General features: G+C 25.5%; 1 protein-coding gene across 1 annotated transcript in view; it reads left to right on the forward strand.

Annotated features, from left to right (window-relative positions):
- Positions 1 to 139: 139 nt before the first annotated feature.
- The window catches only part of LOC107454162 (CCR4-NOT transcription complex subunit 1), a 56,547-nt gene continuing 40,047 nt past the window's right edge, over positions 140 to 16,639 (forward strand). The window contains exons 1-11 of the mRNA XM_071185542.1: positions 140 to 638; positions 7,115 to 7,222; positions 8,761 to 8,859; positions 9,988 to 10,168; positions 10,251 to 10,388; positions 10,502 to 10,596; positions 12,342 to 12,397; positions 12,735 to 12,861; positions 14,557 to 14,664; positions 14,750 to 14,920; positions 16,196 to 16,323. Coding sequence (XP_071041643.1) covers positions 537 to 638; positions 7,115 to 7,222; positions 8,761 to 8,859; positions 9,988 to 10,168; positions 10,251 to 10,388; positions 10,502 to 10,596; positions 12,342 to 12,397; positions 12,735 to 12,861; positions 14,557 to 14,664; positions 14,750 to 14,920; positions 16,196 to 16,323 — 1,313 coding nt within the window. The 5' untranslated portion in view covers positions 140 to 536. The remainder of the gene's footprint in view (positions 639 to 7,114; positions 7,223 to 8,760; positions 8,860 to 9,987; positions 10,169 to 10,250; positions 10,389 to 10,501; positions 10,597 to 12,341; positions 12,398 to 12,734; positions 12,862 to 14,556; positions 14,665 to 14,749; positions 14,921 to 16,195; positions 16,324 to 16,639) is intronic.

Genomic DNA, 16,639 nt, shown 5'->3' on the forward strand with positions numbered 1-16,639 from the left:
AGAATTATAATTATTCTCTTATATTTATGAATAAAACTCACAATGCATCATATATTCTAAACGAAAATTGATCGCCAAAAATTATTATCTTTTGACGTTATTAAACAATTATTCTCGATTTTCTGAATACGAAAAATTTGTGCTTAATTCTAATAAGAAAACTGTATGTTTTAAAAATTCAAATCTTTTAAAAAATTTACAAAATTTAAAAAGATGACGATGCGGTTTTCTTTTTAGTTTTTGCTTTGCTTTTTTTTGATGCCCCAGCTCAAGCTAACTTGATCGTTTCTGTAGTCGATTGCATCTCACTTTGTTTTAGAAATTTACTGATTGTGATTTGCAGATGTAGATTTGGCAATGGTGGAATTTGTTGTGTGTGTTCGCCATTACTTTTCATGAAATTTTTCATTAGATTTATCGATGTTGTTTTTTGTACTTGATTTCAGAGAGACAAATTATATTAATAGAACATTACCTCTCCCTACTAAGAAAGCTTCAAAGCTGTTTGAAGCTTTCTGTGTAGTATTCATGGAACTATGAACCTGGACTCGTTGTCTTTTGCTTTGTCTAATATTAGTTATTCTGTGGCTAATTTGACTAAGAAGAACTTTAAGTCTAGTGTCCAAGAAATATCTAGAGTATGTATTTATTTAATTCCAAGTACGATCTCCCCATTCTTTGTGTAACTAGTCTTAATGGTCTTGGAATAAACAGTCGTAACTGATTTTCGAACTTATAAATATTGTACGTAATTAGAATGCTCGGTAAATAAGACAAATTATACTTTCTTCAGTTAGCGATTTAGTGTGTTAATTTTTCTTTTGGAATTAAGCTTTTAAAATACATAAGAATCTTAATCTCGATATCTTTCCGATAGCAAAGTCAATAAAATTTGATTGCTTTTTTCTTGTATTATATTTATTTACATTTAATCACACATTTCAAGTTTTTACAACAAATGTTTTAGTATTTCGTTCAAGCATATTGCAAATATTTTTGGAAATAAATTTTGATGTTCCTGTTTGCTTCCAATGTCCAAATAATCATTCCATTTAAAGCCGAGAGTTCTTCAATATTTATTATAAACTATCTGAATACCATGATGTGATAAAAGTAAATAATGAATTAATCGGTATTGATAAACTCTACGGAATTATGCACACAACTATATTAAAACTTTAATAACTCCTACTTATAATTTGTTGCCCATATGTATGCTATCAGATTACACAAAATGGGGGGTTTTTTTGTAAAATATCATCAAAACAAAGATTATCTGTATTCAGAGTTATATTGAAATCGTACCTCTCAATAAGGGACACAGCAAGGTACTTTTTCCTAATTATTTGCTTTAATAGAGGGTGCCCCTAATATAGAGAGTTAATAATAAGTAAAAATATGTATGCTATCAGATGAAACAAAATACTTTTTTTTGTAAAATCTCATCAAAACAAAGGTTATCTGTATTCAGAGTTAAATTGGAATAGTACCTCTTAATAAGGGACACAGCAGGGTACTTTTTCCTAATTAATTGCTTTAATAGAGGGTGCCCCTTATAAAGAGAGTTAATAGTATCTAAAAATATGCATGTATAAAAATATGTATGCTATCAGATTAAACAAAATACTTTTTATTTTGTAAAATCTCATCAAAACAAAGATTATTTGTATTCAGAGTTAAATTGGAATAGTACCTCTCAATAAGGGACACAACAGGGTACTTTTTCCAAATTAGTTGCTTTAATAAAGGGTGCCCCTTATATAGTGAGTTAATAATAACTAAAAATACGCAATTTAATTAGTTTTCATTTGATTTTTATTTACCTAGTCTGCAAGATGTTGTATATCTACCGAATTTTCTGTTGTTGTTGCTTATCCCCTTGGTCTAGAGCCCTAAACCAAGTCCAGAAGATCATGTCGCATCAGAAAATCATAGACATTCTCTCCATCACCCAGTTACCTCACAGAGGCACCAATTACAATAGGCATAAGTCTTTTCTTTCGCTCTGAAGGTCAAACACTTTATATGGCTCTTCCTAAGTCTTGACAAAACTCCGAATTTTCTTCCCCATATAATAGTTTTTAAAAGTAATGCTATATCATTACTTAAATTTGTGTAACCAATCATTTGATGCTTTGAAGTCCTGTAATCCCAGACTTTCCACAACTTCTTTTTACTAAATAATGTTCCACTTATAGAATTATTTTTGCGCTTATTGAACAAAGCTAATTTGACATGACTACCATGCTTCAATTAAAGTACAATTGTAATTAAACATACTTCAGTTTTTCCAAATTTAAATTTAGTAATTCACTTTGCTTTTACTTATGATAAATTCTTAAATCTCTTAAGCTAATTTTTTTTTCTAAGCCATAATTGATAAAATGTAGTAATAAGTACAAAATTATGCTTTTCCACAGCTTCTGCAAGAATTAATTATACAAATTTTCACTTAATCCACATTGGAATGATCTTTTGAAGTAACAATTCCTTATTTCTGAATGCTCTACTTTTCCTTTCTCATTGAATCCTACTTTTTTTTTTACCTTACCTTTAAAAATTCTAAAAATAGGAAGTTCTTTTTCATTGCACCATTTCTTATGCTTTTATCAGCATGCTGTTCATTTTTTCCTTAAACAGCAATTCTGAAAAAGCAACTCTGAAAGGGATAAATGTAACAAAATTTCAATTTATATTTTGCCTCCATATTTAAAAGTAATGACATTAAACCTTCAAAACCAAAGAAACAGACCAGCAAAATTGGGGACCTTAAATAAGGAAGTTTCTTATTGGGGATCTTCCTTTTCTTTTTAATTTTCCAATTTTGAATTATTATATCATTTTTATTGTGTTCAGAAGGCCTAATAACTAATTCTTATTATTAAAAAAAAATTTCTCTTAGTAGCAAGTGTTTATTAGAGAAATTTTATCATGCAGAGTCCTTAAAAAGTTGTTAGGTTAATGCCTTTTTTCAAGCGCTAGGTATAAGAATTTTTTTTCCTGATATTCTCTTATATGATGTACCAGAAAAGTAAAAAAAAACCTGCGTTTTTTCTAAAAAAATCGAATCCACTAGGTTTTTTTTCAGGGTTAGAATTTTTTCAAACTTATTTTTTCATTTATTTTTTTTTTTACTTTTTAGTCTTGGAATAAGTCTTGTTTTTTTTTTTTTTTTTTTTTTTTTTTTTTTTTTTTTTNTTTTTTTTTAATTATTAAAAAAAACTTTAATAAATTATGAGAAAGTATGAAATTTTTTTTAGTCTATAGTCTTGTAATTTTGTACTTTAAATAATTGTATTTGCATTTGAAATTTTTATTTTATTTTTTAAGAGCAGTGTCTGAAATGTTTGCACCTAGGACCTAAAGCCAAAAAATGTTTGAATCCCCAGTTCTGCCTCAGAAAATAAGCTAAAATTTCAACAATTTTATTACATATTTCAGAGATGATTGTGCTTCTGAAAAAAATCCAGATTTCCGGATTTTTCGCTAACAGTGATCCCGAAATTTCCGGAAATGCAAGGTTGAGAAGTTTTAAAAAATAACATTTATGTATAAGAATTCCTATATATTTTATTTTAAAATAATATTAGTTCTAGAATTTATAATTGGCATCTCTTTCATTTGTAAATTTTTTTTCTGGTAGAATAATGAATGTGATTAGAGACAAAAGTAAACTTATACATAATTATTCATTTAAGTTGTGCTGCATAGAATTTATAAAGAATTTCATGTTTTGAATGCATCATTAATTATTTTACTCAAGNATCCTACTTTTTTTTTTACCTTACCTTTAAAAATTCTAAAAATAGGAAGTTCTTTTTCATTGCACCATTTCTTATGCTTTTATCAGCATGCTGTTCATTTTTTCCTTAAACAGCAATTCTGAAAAAGCAACTCTGAAAGGGATAAATGTAACAAAATTTCAATTTATATTTTGCCTCCATATTTAAAAGTAATGACATTAAACCTTCTAATCAAAGAAACAGACCAGCAAAATTGGGGACCTTAAATAAGGAGGTTTCTTATTGGGGATCTTCCTTTTCTTTTTAATTTTCCAATTTTGAATTATTATATCATTTTTATTGTGTTCAGAAGGCCTAATAACTAATTCTTATTATTAAAAAAAAATTTCTCTTAGTAGCAAGTGTTTATTAGAGAAATTTTATCATGCAGAGTCCTTAAAAAGTTGTTAGGTTAATGCCTTTTTTCAAGCGCTATAAGAATTTTTTTTCCTGATATTCTCTTATATGATGTACCGGAAAAGTAAAAAAAAAACCTGTGTTTTTTCTAAAAAAATCTAATCCACTAGGTTTTTTTTCAGGGTTAGAATTTTTTCAAACTTAATTTTTCATTTTTTTTTTCTTTTCAGTCTTGGAATAAATTTTGTTGCATTAATAAATACTATTAATTTAATTAATAATTGTAATTCTGAATACATTTTATTGTCAATGTCATTTACTTTGATAAATTAGCAATAATATTTTTAATTAAATAGTAATAAGGATCCAAGTACCTTTGTAAGTTACCTATTCTGTTTTAGAATTATTTAAAACTACTATACGAAGAAAAGAAATAAATTATTTTATATTATTTGAAAAACATCAATTTTTCAAAGTAAATTTTTAACAGGAAAAATGTATTTATGCAATGATGAATTGCAATTTTTTTCTAACTGAATTACTGTGTCCTATGTTCTGTGCAGTAAAAAAGAGTTTCTAGGATAAGAAATACCTCAGAATAAAAATTCTAGAACAAGTATTTCTCCAGTTAAAAGGCACAAGGTGCTATATTTTAAAAGTATAATTTGAAATTGTTATATCATTTCATCCAGTTCCTGAAATTTGTATTTAAAATATCTTTTTTATAAATTATTTTCCCATATCATTGAATTGTGATTCTAAAAATATTGTATCTTGTTATAATAATAGTTTCAATTCGATTGTGAATTAGCATCTCAATTTTTTGTTTATACAGCTCTGCAAGATGTAAAATAACAAATAAAAATAAAGAAAAATTTCTTAAAAATGTTTCTGAAATTCACAAACACATGTATAGCAAATAAAAACCAGATATTAATTTTATAAAAAAAAAAAAAAAAAAAATTGACATGTTTGCTTTAAATGCTTATTTCAATACACCATTTCTGAATATTTTTGCACATAATCCAAGGTTCAAGGTTGCTTAAATTTCACTGTTATTTACCATGCTAGGACCAATTTTAAATTTTTAAGTATTGTAAAAAATATACATTTAAGTTTTGCCAGTTAGATTAGTCATTTCTTTTTTTTTTTTTTTGCATTATCATTTATTTGCAAAACAGAAAACCTTAGTCATGGGCATTTCTTTTCTTTTTTTACATAATGGACAAAAACATTTATTATAGCATATAAAATTTTCATCATAACTAGGACATAAATTGTTCTGTAGGGCAATTCCATGTGAACAGGGACATGAACATTGAAAAAAAAATCTAGTAATTTTTCAATATATTGTGTGAATCGTTCATAACTGTTATAACTGAGCTGGTTACGACTTATTTTGTGCAAAAGTTTTTTTTTTTTTTAATCAAACAAATTTAACATTCATTAAATGTATTATTTCTTTTAATTGAAATGCATTTAGTACCTATATTTTATTTTATGGCAATTTAAAAATATATGTTTTATAAATAAAATATTACTTGATGCTTTAATACAAATAATGTTATTAACTTGTTATTCTTGCATAAATTATGTGTGTAAAAAAAAAAATTGAAAAATGGTAAAACTTAAGTGATAATCAGAAGGCAATGTTGGCAAGTATGCACATACCAGTTTTTAGATCAGAGAGCAAGCAGATGGTGCTAGTAATCATTCAGAATCTATAAAATACTGTTGAACTCTGTGAACTTTCCTAGCTTTATATATACAAAGAATTAAAACTTCACATTAGATATGCCCCTACTTAAAACTTGTTTTTTTTTTTTAAATATTAAAAAAAACTTTAATAAATTATGAGAAAGTATGAATTTATGTAATAGAAAGTTGAAATTTTTTTTAGTCTATATTCTTGTAATTTTGTACTTTAAATAATTGTATTTGCATTTGAAATTTTTTTTTTATTTTTTAAGAGCAGTGTCTGAAATGTTTGCACCTAGGACCTAAAGCCAAAAAATATTTGAATCTCCAGTTCTGCCTCAGAAAATAAGCTAAAATTTCAACAATTTTATTACATATTTCAGAGATGATTGTGCTCCGGAAAAAAATCCAAATTTCCGGATTTTTCTCTAACAGTGATCCCGAAATTTCCGGAAATGCAAGGTTGAGCAGTTTTAAAAAATAACATTTATGTATAAGAATTCCTATATATTTTATTTTAAAATATTAGTACTAGAATTTATAATTGGCATCTCTTTCATTTGTAAATTTTTTTTCTGGTAGAATAATGAATGTGATTAGAGATAAAAGTAAACTTATACATAATTATTCATTTAAGTTGTGCTGCACAGAATTTATAAAGAATTTCATGTTTTGAATGCATCATTAATTATTTTACTCAAGAAATTTTCAGGATTTTTTAGTTGGGCTCACAATAACCCCTGATATTTATGCTCACTTTTGAGTTTCAGATATTAATTGCAAACTTTTATTGTTGAAAAAAACATTTATTAATATTATTAAAAGAAACATGTTGGTTTCATTATATTAAAAAAATATATATATTAGATATTAATATATCTTAATTTTTAGAAATCAGAATGAAAATAAATAGTTACTTACCTAATTTAAAATAAAATTAAATATGTCAGCCAAGTACAAATTATCTATATTTATAGAATCATCCAGAAATCGAAAATGAAAATAAAAAATCTTCTTTTTTTATTTTAAGCATTTAAAAAGACTGGGGAAAAAAAGATTTATATTAAAAAAAACTAATAGTCCTGGAAAAATTTAGAGGTCAAGAGCGAGCGCTCCAGCTTCAAGCCCCTGGTTTGCTCACTTTTTATTTATTTCATATTTTCTTTACAGATGAGGAGTTAGTGAAAAAAATATAATGAGTGTTTAATAATTATTAAAAGTGTTAAGTTTTTCTTATGTCTCATAAATTCTTAAATTAAAAATATTGTATTTTTTAGCTTGTAGCCCATCACGGGTTAGAGGCTGAAAGGCACCTCCTGCGTTGTCTTTTTTCTCATGTAGATTTCAGTGGTGATGGTAAAAGTAGTGGTAAAGATTTTCATCAGGTATGTAGTCTTGTAAACATATTTAAATTTTTTTTTTTTTAAGTAGTTAAGACATCTCAACTTAGAATTTTTTTTTTTTATTCTTTGTTATGTCCAACTTTTTATGTCAAAGCAGAAGTGGCGTAGATGTGGTATAGAGGACACTTAAAAAGTATAAAATTTTGATTTTAAAAATAGCCCTTGATATTGGTGTGCATAAAAAAAGGAGAGAAACTAGGTGGTACATTCTTCTATTAATGTAGACTATACTATGCCACTGTAACAAAATATAGAAATTATCAAGTATTTGCTCACAGCTGATTTGTAATTGTACTTAATTTTTAAAACTGTTTTTAAAGTCTTAATTTTCCATTTTTAATTCTTTATTTTTTTATAAATATTAAAGCTCTTAAAATATTCTTATTTTTGAAATTTTATCAAACAATTTTTTTCTCCTTAGATAATGATTAATATCAAATTAATGAAATGTTGTCTTTTTTAGAGCTTCATGATCTTTTTCACTAATGATAAGAACTTTTATTTCTTCTCTCTGTTGATAGTAAATCCAAGTAAAACATTATGTGAGAGTAAAAATTCTAACTTCAGTTTTTTTAACATCTTAAAACCTAAGCATAATAAATTAGAAAGAATTCCTAAAATTAGTAATGAAAATGTGTAATAAAAATTTTAAAAAAGGAAGTGTGATTTTTCCATATTATTAAAATTATAGACAAAAAAAAAAAAACATATAGTCTGAAACATTCCTATATTATGAAATTTATGTAGGAATTCTAGTATGAAAATTTTTTATACAATATGAAAAATCAATACTTGCTTTTAATTTTTTTTCTCTGTATTAATTAATATACATAAATATAGTTTAAATTTCTAAAATGCTGTGAAAATAATATTATTTAAATCCTTAAAATTTGTAAAGCTTTTTTTCTCTAATATACTGTTCTTTTTTTTTTTTTTTTTTTTTTTTTTNTTTTTTTTTTTTTTTTTTTTTTTTAGATTAGTTTTAAATTTGGAAGTGTAAATGAAGGCTTTCAGATAGTAAATGGTTAACAGTGACATTTTCTTTTTTTATATTTTGTTTTTCAAAATGAATTCTTTGTTTTTTTGTTTTTCGTTGAAAGTTAATAAATAGTCTGTGTCTTCGAATAATCTTATAAAATTAATTTTACAGTAAAATAAAAAAATCTATTAAAAAGAAACCAAATTAACTTGAGAACCATTCTCATTTTTCTTTTCAGTTTGAAATATTTTTCTTAGTATTAATTTATACTAGATTCCTCCACTCACAATCTCCAGTTTGCTTTTCATTCATTGTTTTCAAGTTAATACTTTCAAAAAAAAATAAACTTTAGAACCTAAAAAAGTTGTGTATATTTATTAATATTATAATTATTGTTTAAAGTATTAAATGTGTATAATTATTAGAATTTTATGCAAGAAAATTTTGTTAGTCATTAGTTATATTGTAATTATTAATTATATTCTAAGTTCGTAAATTTTAATATTTGTTTTAGTATTTAAAATTTATTTTTATGTTTTAGACTCAATTTTTGATTCAGGAGTGTGCATCTATTTTAAATAAACCAGATTTTGTATCTACGTTTTGTTACTCTATTGATTGCCCTCTTCAGCAGCAAAAGGTATGTATATCATTTTGAAAGATTTTAAATTAATGAAATGCTGATATGTGTAATATTCAATTTTTAATAGTTGTATAATGAATAAATTAATGATTTTAGATCAAAATTATATTAAATTGCTTCATAATGCAGAAATAAAAATTTATATTTACAATAAATCTATACATAGTTATTGTCTCAAAAACAAAGTTGATCCACTGTTTCTTGTCCTTTCTGCATCAAGGAATTCATTTAATTGTATATTAAAACTACACAAAAAAACTATGGTGTTTCATAATAAAATTACAAAAATATCTTTGTTAATTTATAGCATTAGTACTTCTAATTTCTAAATTTCACTTTAAATTGAAAAAAATTTAGTAATCTTTGCCAGAAATTATTAATATTGAGCAGTGTGAATCTTGACTTTTACTGATGTGTCCAAAATCTTGCTACCTTAGTTTAGATGTATCACTTCACATTTTTTAGACTAAAAGTCATATATTTAAATTTTTATTTTATGATAAATTGTAAACTCTAATGATTCCAAATCAATAATATTTTTAATGACAAATAGATTGTTATAAAAAATAACGAACTTTTGTCAGAACATTTATTCTTTATCATTACAATTTAAATTTTTTATTCTTTGCTGTTAAGAATTCTATAGTATCAAGTAATTATTTTCTAAGCTAATTTTTGGAAAATTATTTAAAAAATTAAAAGTGATGTCTACCTTAAGGAAATTTTATTTCTAAAAGAGACCTACTCTTTCCTTTTGATTGCATTTTTCAGCTAGCTCTGTTTTTATCTTTTTTTATTATTGTAGCTGTTTAAACTAATAATTTTGTATATCGATTAAAAATTTAGTAAACATTTTCTTCAGATCATTTTTTTTTTAAATTCTTTCTAATTCTACATAATTATTCTCTGTATATGATAACTTTATCCGACATTTCTTCAGATTTTGGTGGAAATAGAAAATTTTTAATTTGGTATCATTTTAATACTTCTATCAACCTTTATTCAATGGTGAATTATTCTTTCAATATTTTAAAGAATGCAAATTGTACAAATGTATATTTTTAAATGTCTATAATTTTCATTTTTAAAATAATAAAAAATGAAATAAAATGTTACTCCTTTCAGAGTTTAAGACCGTCAGCCAATCTTTTACCTCAGTTGAGTAAAGTTCTTAAATTATCTAGTGTTCAAGAAATTGCTTTTGGATTGGCACTTTTGAATTCATCTATTTCTGAACACATAATTCATTCAGTAGATTTTTTAAAACAGAAACTCTCTGACTTTATCAAGCATATTTGTGAAAAGGGTAAGAATTTTTCAAGTATTAAATTTAGTTATTATTTTTAATTGTATTTTCCCCTAAAACTTGAATCTTATTCTAATTGCAGACTCATCGGGTCAAGAAGATATATCAGACCTACCCCCTACAGTTTTGCATTTGTTACTCAGTAACCTATATTGTGGGACTCAAGATCTTGGAATCTCACGTGATCTTAAAGAGTCATTTGCAAAAACTTTAAATCAAGGTAACTTGAATTATAAGTTAATTTTGTGTCAATATAACATTTCTTGTTGTACTTTTCGTTTTCTTTCTTAAGACTAAAAATTTATTACATTTAAATAATAAATTTTTTTTTAGACTATTCTGACAAAATACCATTTTATTTATTGCCTTATTTACGAGCACACAAATTAGATCCACAAATGGAGCCTGTTGGAAATTCTGCTAAACCTGTAAGTATCCTTCATTCTATTTTATTTATTTTTGCCATTAAATTGTTACAATATTCTCATTTACTAAATTATTAGATAGTAAAGGAACTATACAAATTATAAGAATGTTGAATTTATGTTTACATTCACGCATTTTTAGTTATATATGTTAATAAAATTTGAAGTTGCTGAAAAATTAATAGAAATTGGGGACTATCTATATTATTCGATATTAGCTTGTGTCTATAAAGGTGAATGAGGGCCCGTACACAAATTAATTTTAGTACAAATAGCTAAATAAATATTTCTGTTCGACAAATTTTTTAAACAAATGTCTAAATGGGTTTGTATAAACTGAAGTTTGTTTATATTTACAAAAATATTATTGTGATTTAAATGCATGGTAATGAATTGTGGAAAGGGAGGTACAATGTCTGAGAATATTTTGTTTTGGTGGTGCTAACTTTTAAAATTGAATTGGGATAGTTTAAAAAGTTCTTTCTATTAAGCTGAAAACTTTATAAGCTCTTTTTTAATAGTGACATAACTATCGTTAATTTGTATTTGTTTACAACAATCATCCCATCAACAAAAAATAAATTAATAAATAAATGAATGAAAATTTCCTTGATTAACACTTAATAGGCATATTTTTTAATTACTTTTTTTCTTCTTTTCTTTCTAAATTTTCAATTTATAACATTTACATGTATTTTTGTTTATTGTTTGCTAACTGGAATCTATTTGTTTATTAGTTTCTATCATACCTTTCTTTTGTTAACAAAATAATATGTAGAATATCAGTATTTTTCTGTACCCAAGAATTATAGTACTATTTTCTTAGTTTATTTGCATAACATGACTAGTATAAAAACTAGTGAGATAAAAAAAAATAAAAAAAAATCTGTTCTGGCTTGTATTGCTTTTTTGAAATAAAATAAGTTTCTTTTTAAAAAATTTCGACATTAAATTACTATTAACTGAGTGAGATATCTATTTACCTATTGTTTTTCCTGAATAAACAAAGAAGTTGTGAATTGAGATTTGTTCATACTGTTTGAGGATTTTTTTTGTTTTCTTTCTGTTAGTTATTTTAATTTTTTGTTTAAAAGAAGGCTATGATAAATATTTTTAGTTGCAATATTATTTTTATTAGGTATAAGAATCATAATTATTTAGGGTGGACAGGACCTGGCCTACCTCAAGCTGCTGATAACTCGCATTACCAATTCATTATATTTAAGAAATAAATAGAAATTTGTTATGAAATGGAAAGTAGCATGAAAATGTTCTAATTTATTAAAATATTGGGTATATGCTACAATATTTTTAGTGCAGTTCTGACTGGGTTTTGTGAAGTGTTCTTTACCTCAATTATTTAATATTCTTACATTTGTTTCCTTACTTTTCATCTCTCAAGGCTTGTAGAAATTTGCAACTATAATTTTGTAAAACATACTATGTTGTATTGTTAACCGACGACTAAACTGTGATATTTTCGTGATTAAAACATTGCACAGATCCCGTCAAAATTTCTTTTATCTTTTGTGAAATTATGCTTTCAATTATTAAAATGAGGCGTAGCAAAGCTGATGTAATAATTATGATATGTCTTAAGAATATGTTGGACATTCTTCTGATACTGAACTTATTTTGTTACTAGGATTCATTAAAAACCCTTTTTAAAAATGTAATACATTTTGTTGCATTTATTTCCATCTGTGTGTATAAATTATATTTCTAACTTTATATTTTTACATTTTTAGTCAGAGGATTCTGTTGTGGAAATGATTCAAGAAATGGGCTACAATTTTACATCTAGGTATTTAATCATTGATGTTACTGTAATTTTTTTTTTTTAATTATCGTTAAAAAAAAAGCTTTTTGACCTATACCTCTTTCTTAATCCTCTGTTATCTGTAACTGATTCTTAACTAGCATTCCCTTTAAAAAATTGTGTTAACACATTGCTTTAAATTTAAAAAAATAAAATACAGCTTCCTTCAATTTAATGAGCATAATTTAAATCATATGTCTGCAAAAAATTATATTTTAAAATTATAAGGATTAAGTTTATAGCTAACATCTTATATTTCCTCTATATTATATTTCTGTGTTAATATTTATATAAACTGATGCTGAGCTTTTTTTTTTTCTAGCATTGAAGAATGTCGAAACAATTTGATCCAAATTGGGCTTCGAGAGTTCACTGCTGCTATTGTAGCTCGTATTTTATCTATGATGTCAAGGTCGCATTCTGGACTTACAGATGCTATGCCAATTCAAGTAATCTTTCATTTCTAGTACTTTCCTTTTGAAAGGATTTTTTCAATTTGTTGTTACCTTACTTTACAACAACTTTTTTTTTTTTCGAAGTTCTTTGCCATTAACTGCAATTCATTTGTTACTTCTTTCTTTTTTTCTAAATATGTTTTATAAAATTTCATAAAATTGGCGAAAAGTATCCCACAAAATTTCTTACTAGATTTTTTCAAATTGATTGTTTGTTGAAGAATTTAGTAACCTTATTAAATAATGAAACGAGCTTCTCTTTATTTTCTTCCGACTTCTTTCTATTTTTAAATTCTTTTTCTATTGCTATGAAATGTTTCAAGCTAGAATGTTACAACTCTCTAAAATTAGTATTTTTTATTTTTATTATTATTCTGAATTATGGATATAAGGCTAAATTAAAAATGATAANTTTAAAAAAAGGTACCCACTCAAAGCGTAATCTATGGGATATTTAGCCATGATATTTCAGCTATACTAAACTATTTCACTTACTATAACATTATTTAAATATGTTCAGCTGTTTTCCCACCAATTAAAACTAATAAATATAGTTAGCCCTATATAGCTCACAAAAGAGCACAGTAATTGTTTCCTTTTAATATATTGTGTATAATAGTTCAGGGAAAACACAGGGAATTTTTTTTTCCAGATTTGAGTGGCAGCCCTGTTCTTTCTTTTTTTCTAAATATGTTTTATAAAATTTCCTAAAATTGGCAAAAAGTATCCCACAAAATTTCTTACTAGATTTTTCCAAATTGATTGTTTGTTGAAGAATTTAGTAACATTATTAAATAATGAAAAGAGCTTCTCTTTATTTTCTTCCGACTTCTTTCTATTTTTAAATTCTTTTTCTATTGCTATGAAATGTTACAACTCTCTAAAATTAGTATTTTTTATTTTTATTATTATTCTGAATTATGGATATAAGGCTAAATTAAAAATGATAAAAAGTTTCATAAACAGAAAAAAATAATCATTAAGGACTTTTTTTTCATTGTCAATTTAATTAACCACCAAAGGATAGTACTGGAATAAATTTAAATTTGTGCAATATATTTCTAATATTGGCTTGAGTAAAAAATATTTGTTATATTATGATGTCTAGCAGTTTAAGTGTTGTTAAGAACAAATTCAGCAATTTAATTTATTTGAATATGCAAGACCAAACTGTTCCTTTTCGTCAGATTTTGCTATTTTACTTCTGTAAAGGGGCGAAAATGTGCATTTAGCTTGTGAAAAATTTTATTGCTGTCCAAGAATATCAGTGCCAAAACTGGGTCGTGAAATTCTGCACCTGTAAGTTTGAGTTGAAAAGGAACAACTAGTTCATTACAATTAATTTGCTTTAATTTTTCACTTTAATAAAGTACTCAAAACAAAAAGGTTTAGTTTACGTCAGAAAAAATATTAATAACTAGTTGTTTAGCATATTTTATATCAGTTAATAAGATACTGCAGTATTATAATTAATCAAAATTGAAATGTGGTTATATTTTTCAAGTTTTATAATATTACTTTCTCATCATAGTTGGCCAGATTGCCCAATGTGGGTCAATGCCTTCCTCCGCAGATGCCTCCATTACGATTTATCTTTGATCTCAATTTATTTGAATACATGTTCAATACATGTTTGCTTTGTCGTTTATTGCTCATTAATTCATATGTGTATAATATATTTTGATTTAGAATATGAATAACAGCAACATGATTATGTGGAATGATAAGGAGAAAAATGATAATGCTCAACAGCCATCTTGGAGTGTTGAAATATTCGTCCAAGTTGTTCGTGAAATGGTATTTATGATCCAAATTTTAAAATGAATTTTAAAGAAAAATTAATGCTAGTATTATTTTTAATCTTTTATTACTCTTTTTCTAGTCACCCACTTTGGATTGGAAAGATGTTGTGTTAGAGCTGGATAATCCTACTTTTCTTTTAAAAGATCGGAAAGGGTTAAAGTTGTTATGGCAGGGTTTAGCACTTGGACTTAGTCATGAAACATTCCCCATGGATAGAATGTACCGACGTTGGAGACATGCTGAAGGCCAGGTTTGTAATTAATTTTATGGTTTTTTTTTTCTAATTTGTGAAATGTTCTGTTATTCCTTTTGTCTCTGTACTTTCATTTTGTATATCTCTGTACCTAAGATTGGTTTAATAACTAGCTTTTACCTTCTGGTGTCAAAAACTAAGGAAATCCTAGAATCCAAAACTTATTCATTGTAATTTTAGAATTTATGTATTTTTTTTTAAATGATTCCTATACATGATTATACATATACCTAGGATTAGCCTAAAAGCTAGTTTTTACCTTTCTTTTATCAAAAACCAATGAAATCCTTGACACCAGAACTTAATTTCCGTCATTTTAGTATTTATGTATTTAATCTATCAATTTGTTAAACTGATTCCTATCCATGATGAACTGTCTCTATATCCTAAGTATTTTAGGCTCGTAATTACTCTTACAGATGCAAAATTTTGAACAATTGAAGATATGTTGTACACCTTGAAACCTAATTTTCAAATTTTGAGTATTTTTTCATGTATAATCGTTAGTTTTGTTTCGTTTTTCGATTTCATGTTTTTTAGCAAATAAAAATGTAGAATCCATTCTATAAATCTTATGTTTTCAATAATTGTCCACAGTTTACCTCAGAGCAACAAATTTTTCAAATTTCTGAAAATCCACAATTTATTGATTATCCAAAGTTCTATTTGGTCATTTTTGTAAAATGTAATGTTATCTTGCATTATTACTCATGTTTCCAAATGTGTGAAAGTTCCTACACTAAGCATTCGTGTAAATGATTATGTAACTCTAGATAACTACATGCTCATGAAATACAATTTTTACTAATTTTGCAAAATTAGGATATTACCATAGCTCTTACATGTCTTCAAAGGTTGCAAAAGTCAAATTGTATCACTTATCTGTATTTCAGTAATCTGTAAGTAATGTATCCTTAAGCTAACTGATGTGTTTAATATAAAAGAACTGTAGAAACTTGATTATACACATATAACCTGTATATATACATAGATAGATATTACAGCACCCACAAACAGGGGTCTTCAAATCTCTATCACCGTGGCACCTTAAAAATTGTAGATTTTGTTTTCAATCTTAGTTAAGCTTCATTTGTTTATTTCCTTTTGAACCTAGAAATTCAGATATTTACAGGTTCCCAAAAATTTGCCCGGGCACCTAAAAAGTCTGCTTTTTTTAACACCTATGTTATTTATACTTTTGATTTTTTATAAAAAATTGTATTTTTGCAATGTATTTCATACTTCAATAATTATTCTTTTTTTCCTTTACAGTTTTCATTCTTTCAACAAGTTTTAAACTGCCCAGACATTGTGTGCTTAACAGATTTTGCTCACCGTCCTGTTTTAACTGACGCCTTAAAAGCTCCTCCGGAAGATGATAATAGAAGTATTTCAAATTGGTATGTTTCATAATTTGATAGACTTATGAAGAAAGAACATTATTTATTCTAGGGTATTTGGCAATCTGGAAAACCTAAAATGTCAAGAAAAGTGGAAGAAATTTTATTCAATAATTTGAAAAACACCTTGATTTTCTTATGGCCTTTTATTTTTATTAATTGCTTAATAACTTTGCTGTATACATTTCAGTTAAAATTTTCTGTTGCGTACTAAATATAACATGTATAAAATAATTATTAAAAGTATAAATGTAACACATGTAATGGAATAACTTTTCATAGTTTTATGATTGGTTTTTCATCTTTTTCATACTAA

This window comes from Parasteatoda tepidariorum, chromosome 1 (assembly GCF_043381705.1).
Source record: "Parasteatoda tepidariorum isolate YZ-2023 chromosome 1, CAS_Ptep_4.0, whole genome shotgun sequence".
Classification (NCBI taxonomy): domain Eukaryota; kingdom Metazoa; phylum Arthropoda; class Arachnida; order Araneae; family Theridiidae; genus Parasteatoda; species Parasteatoda tepidariorum.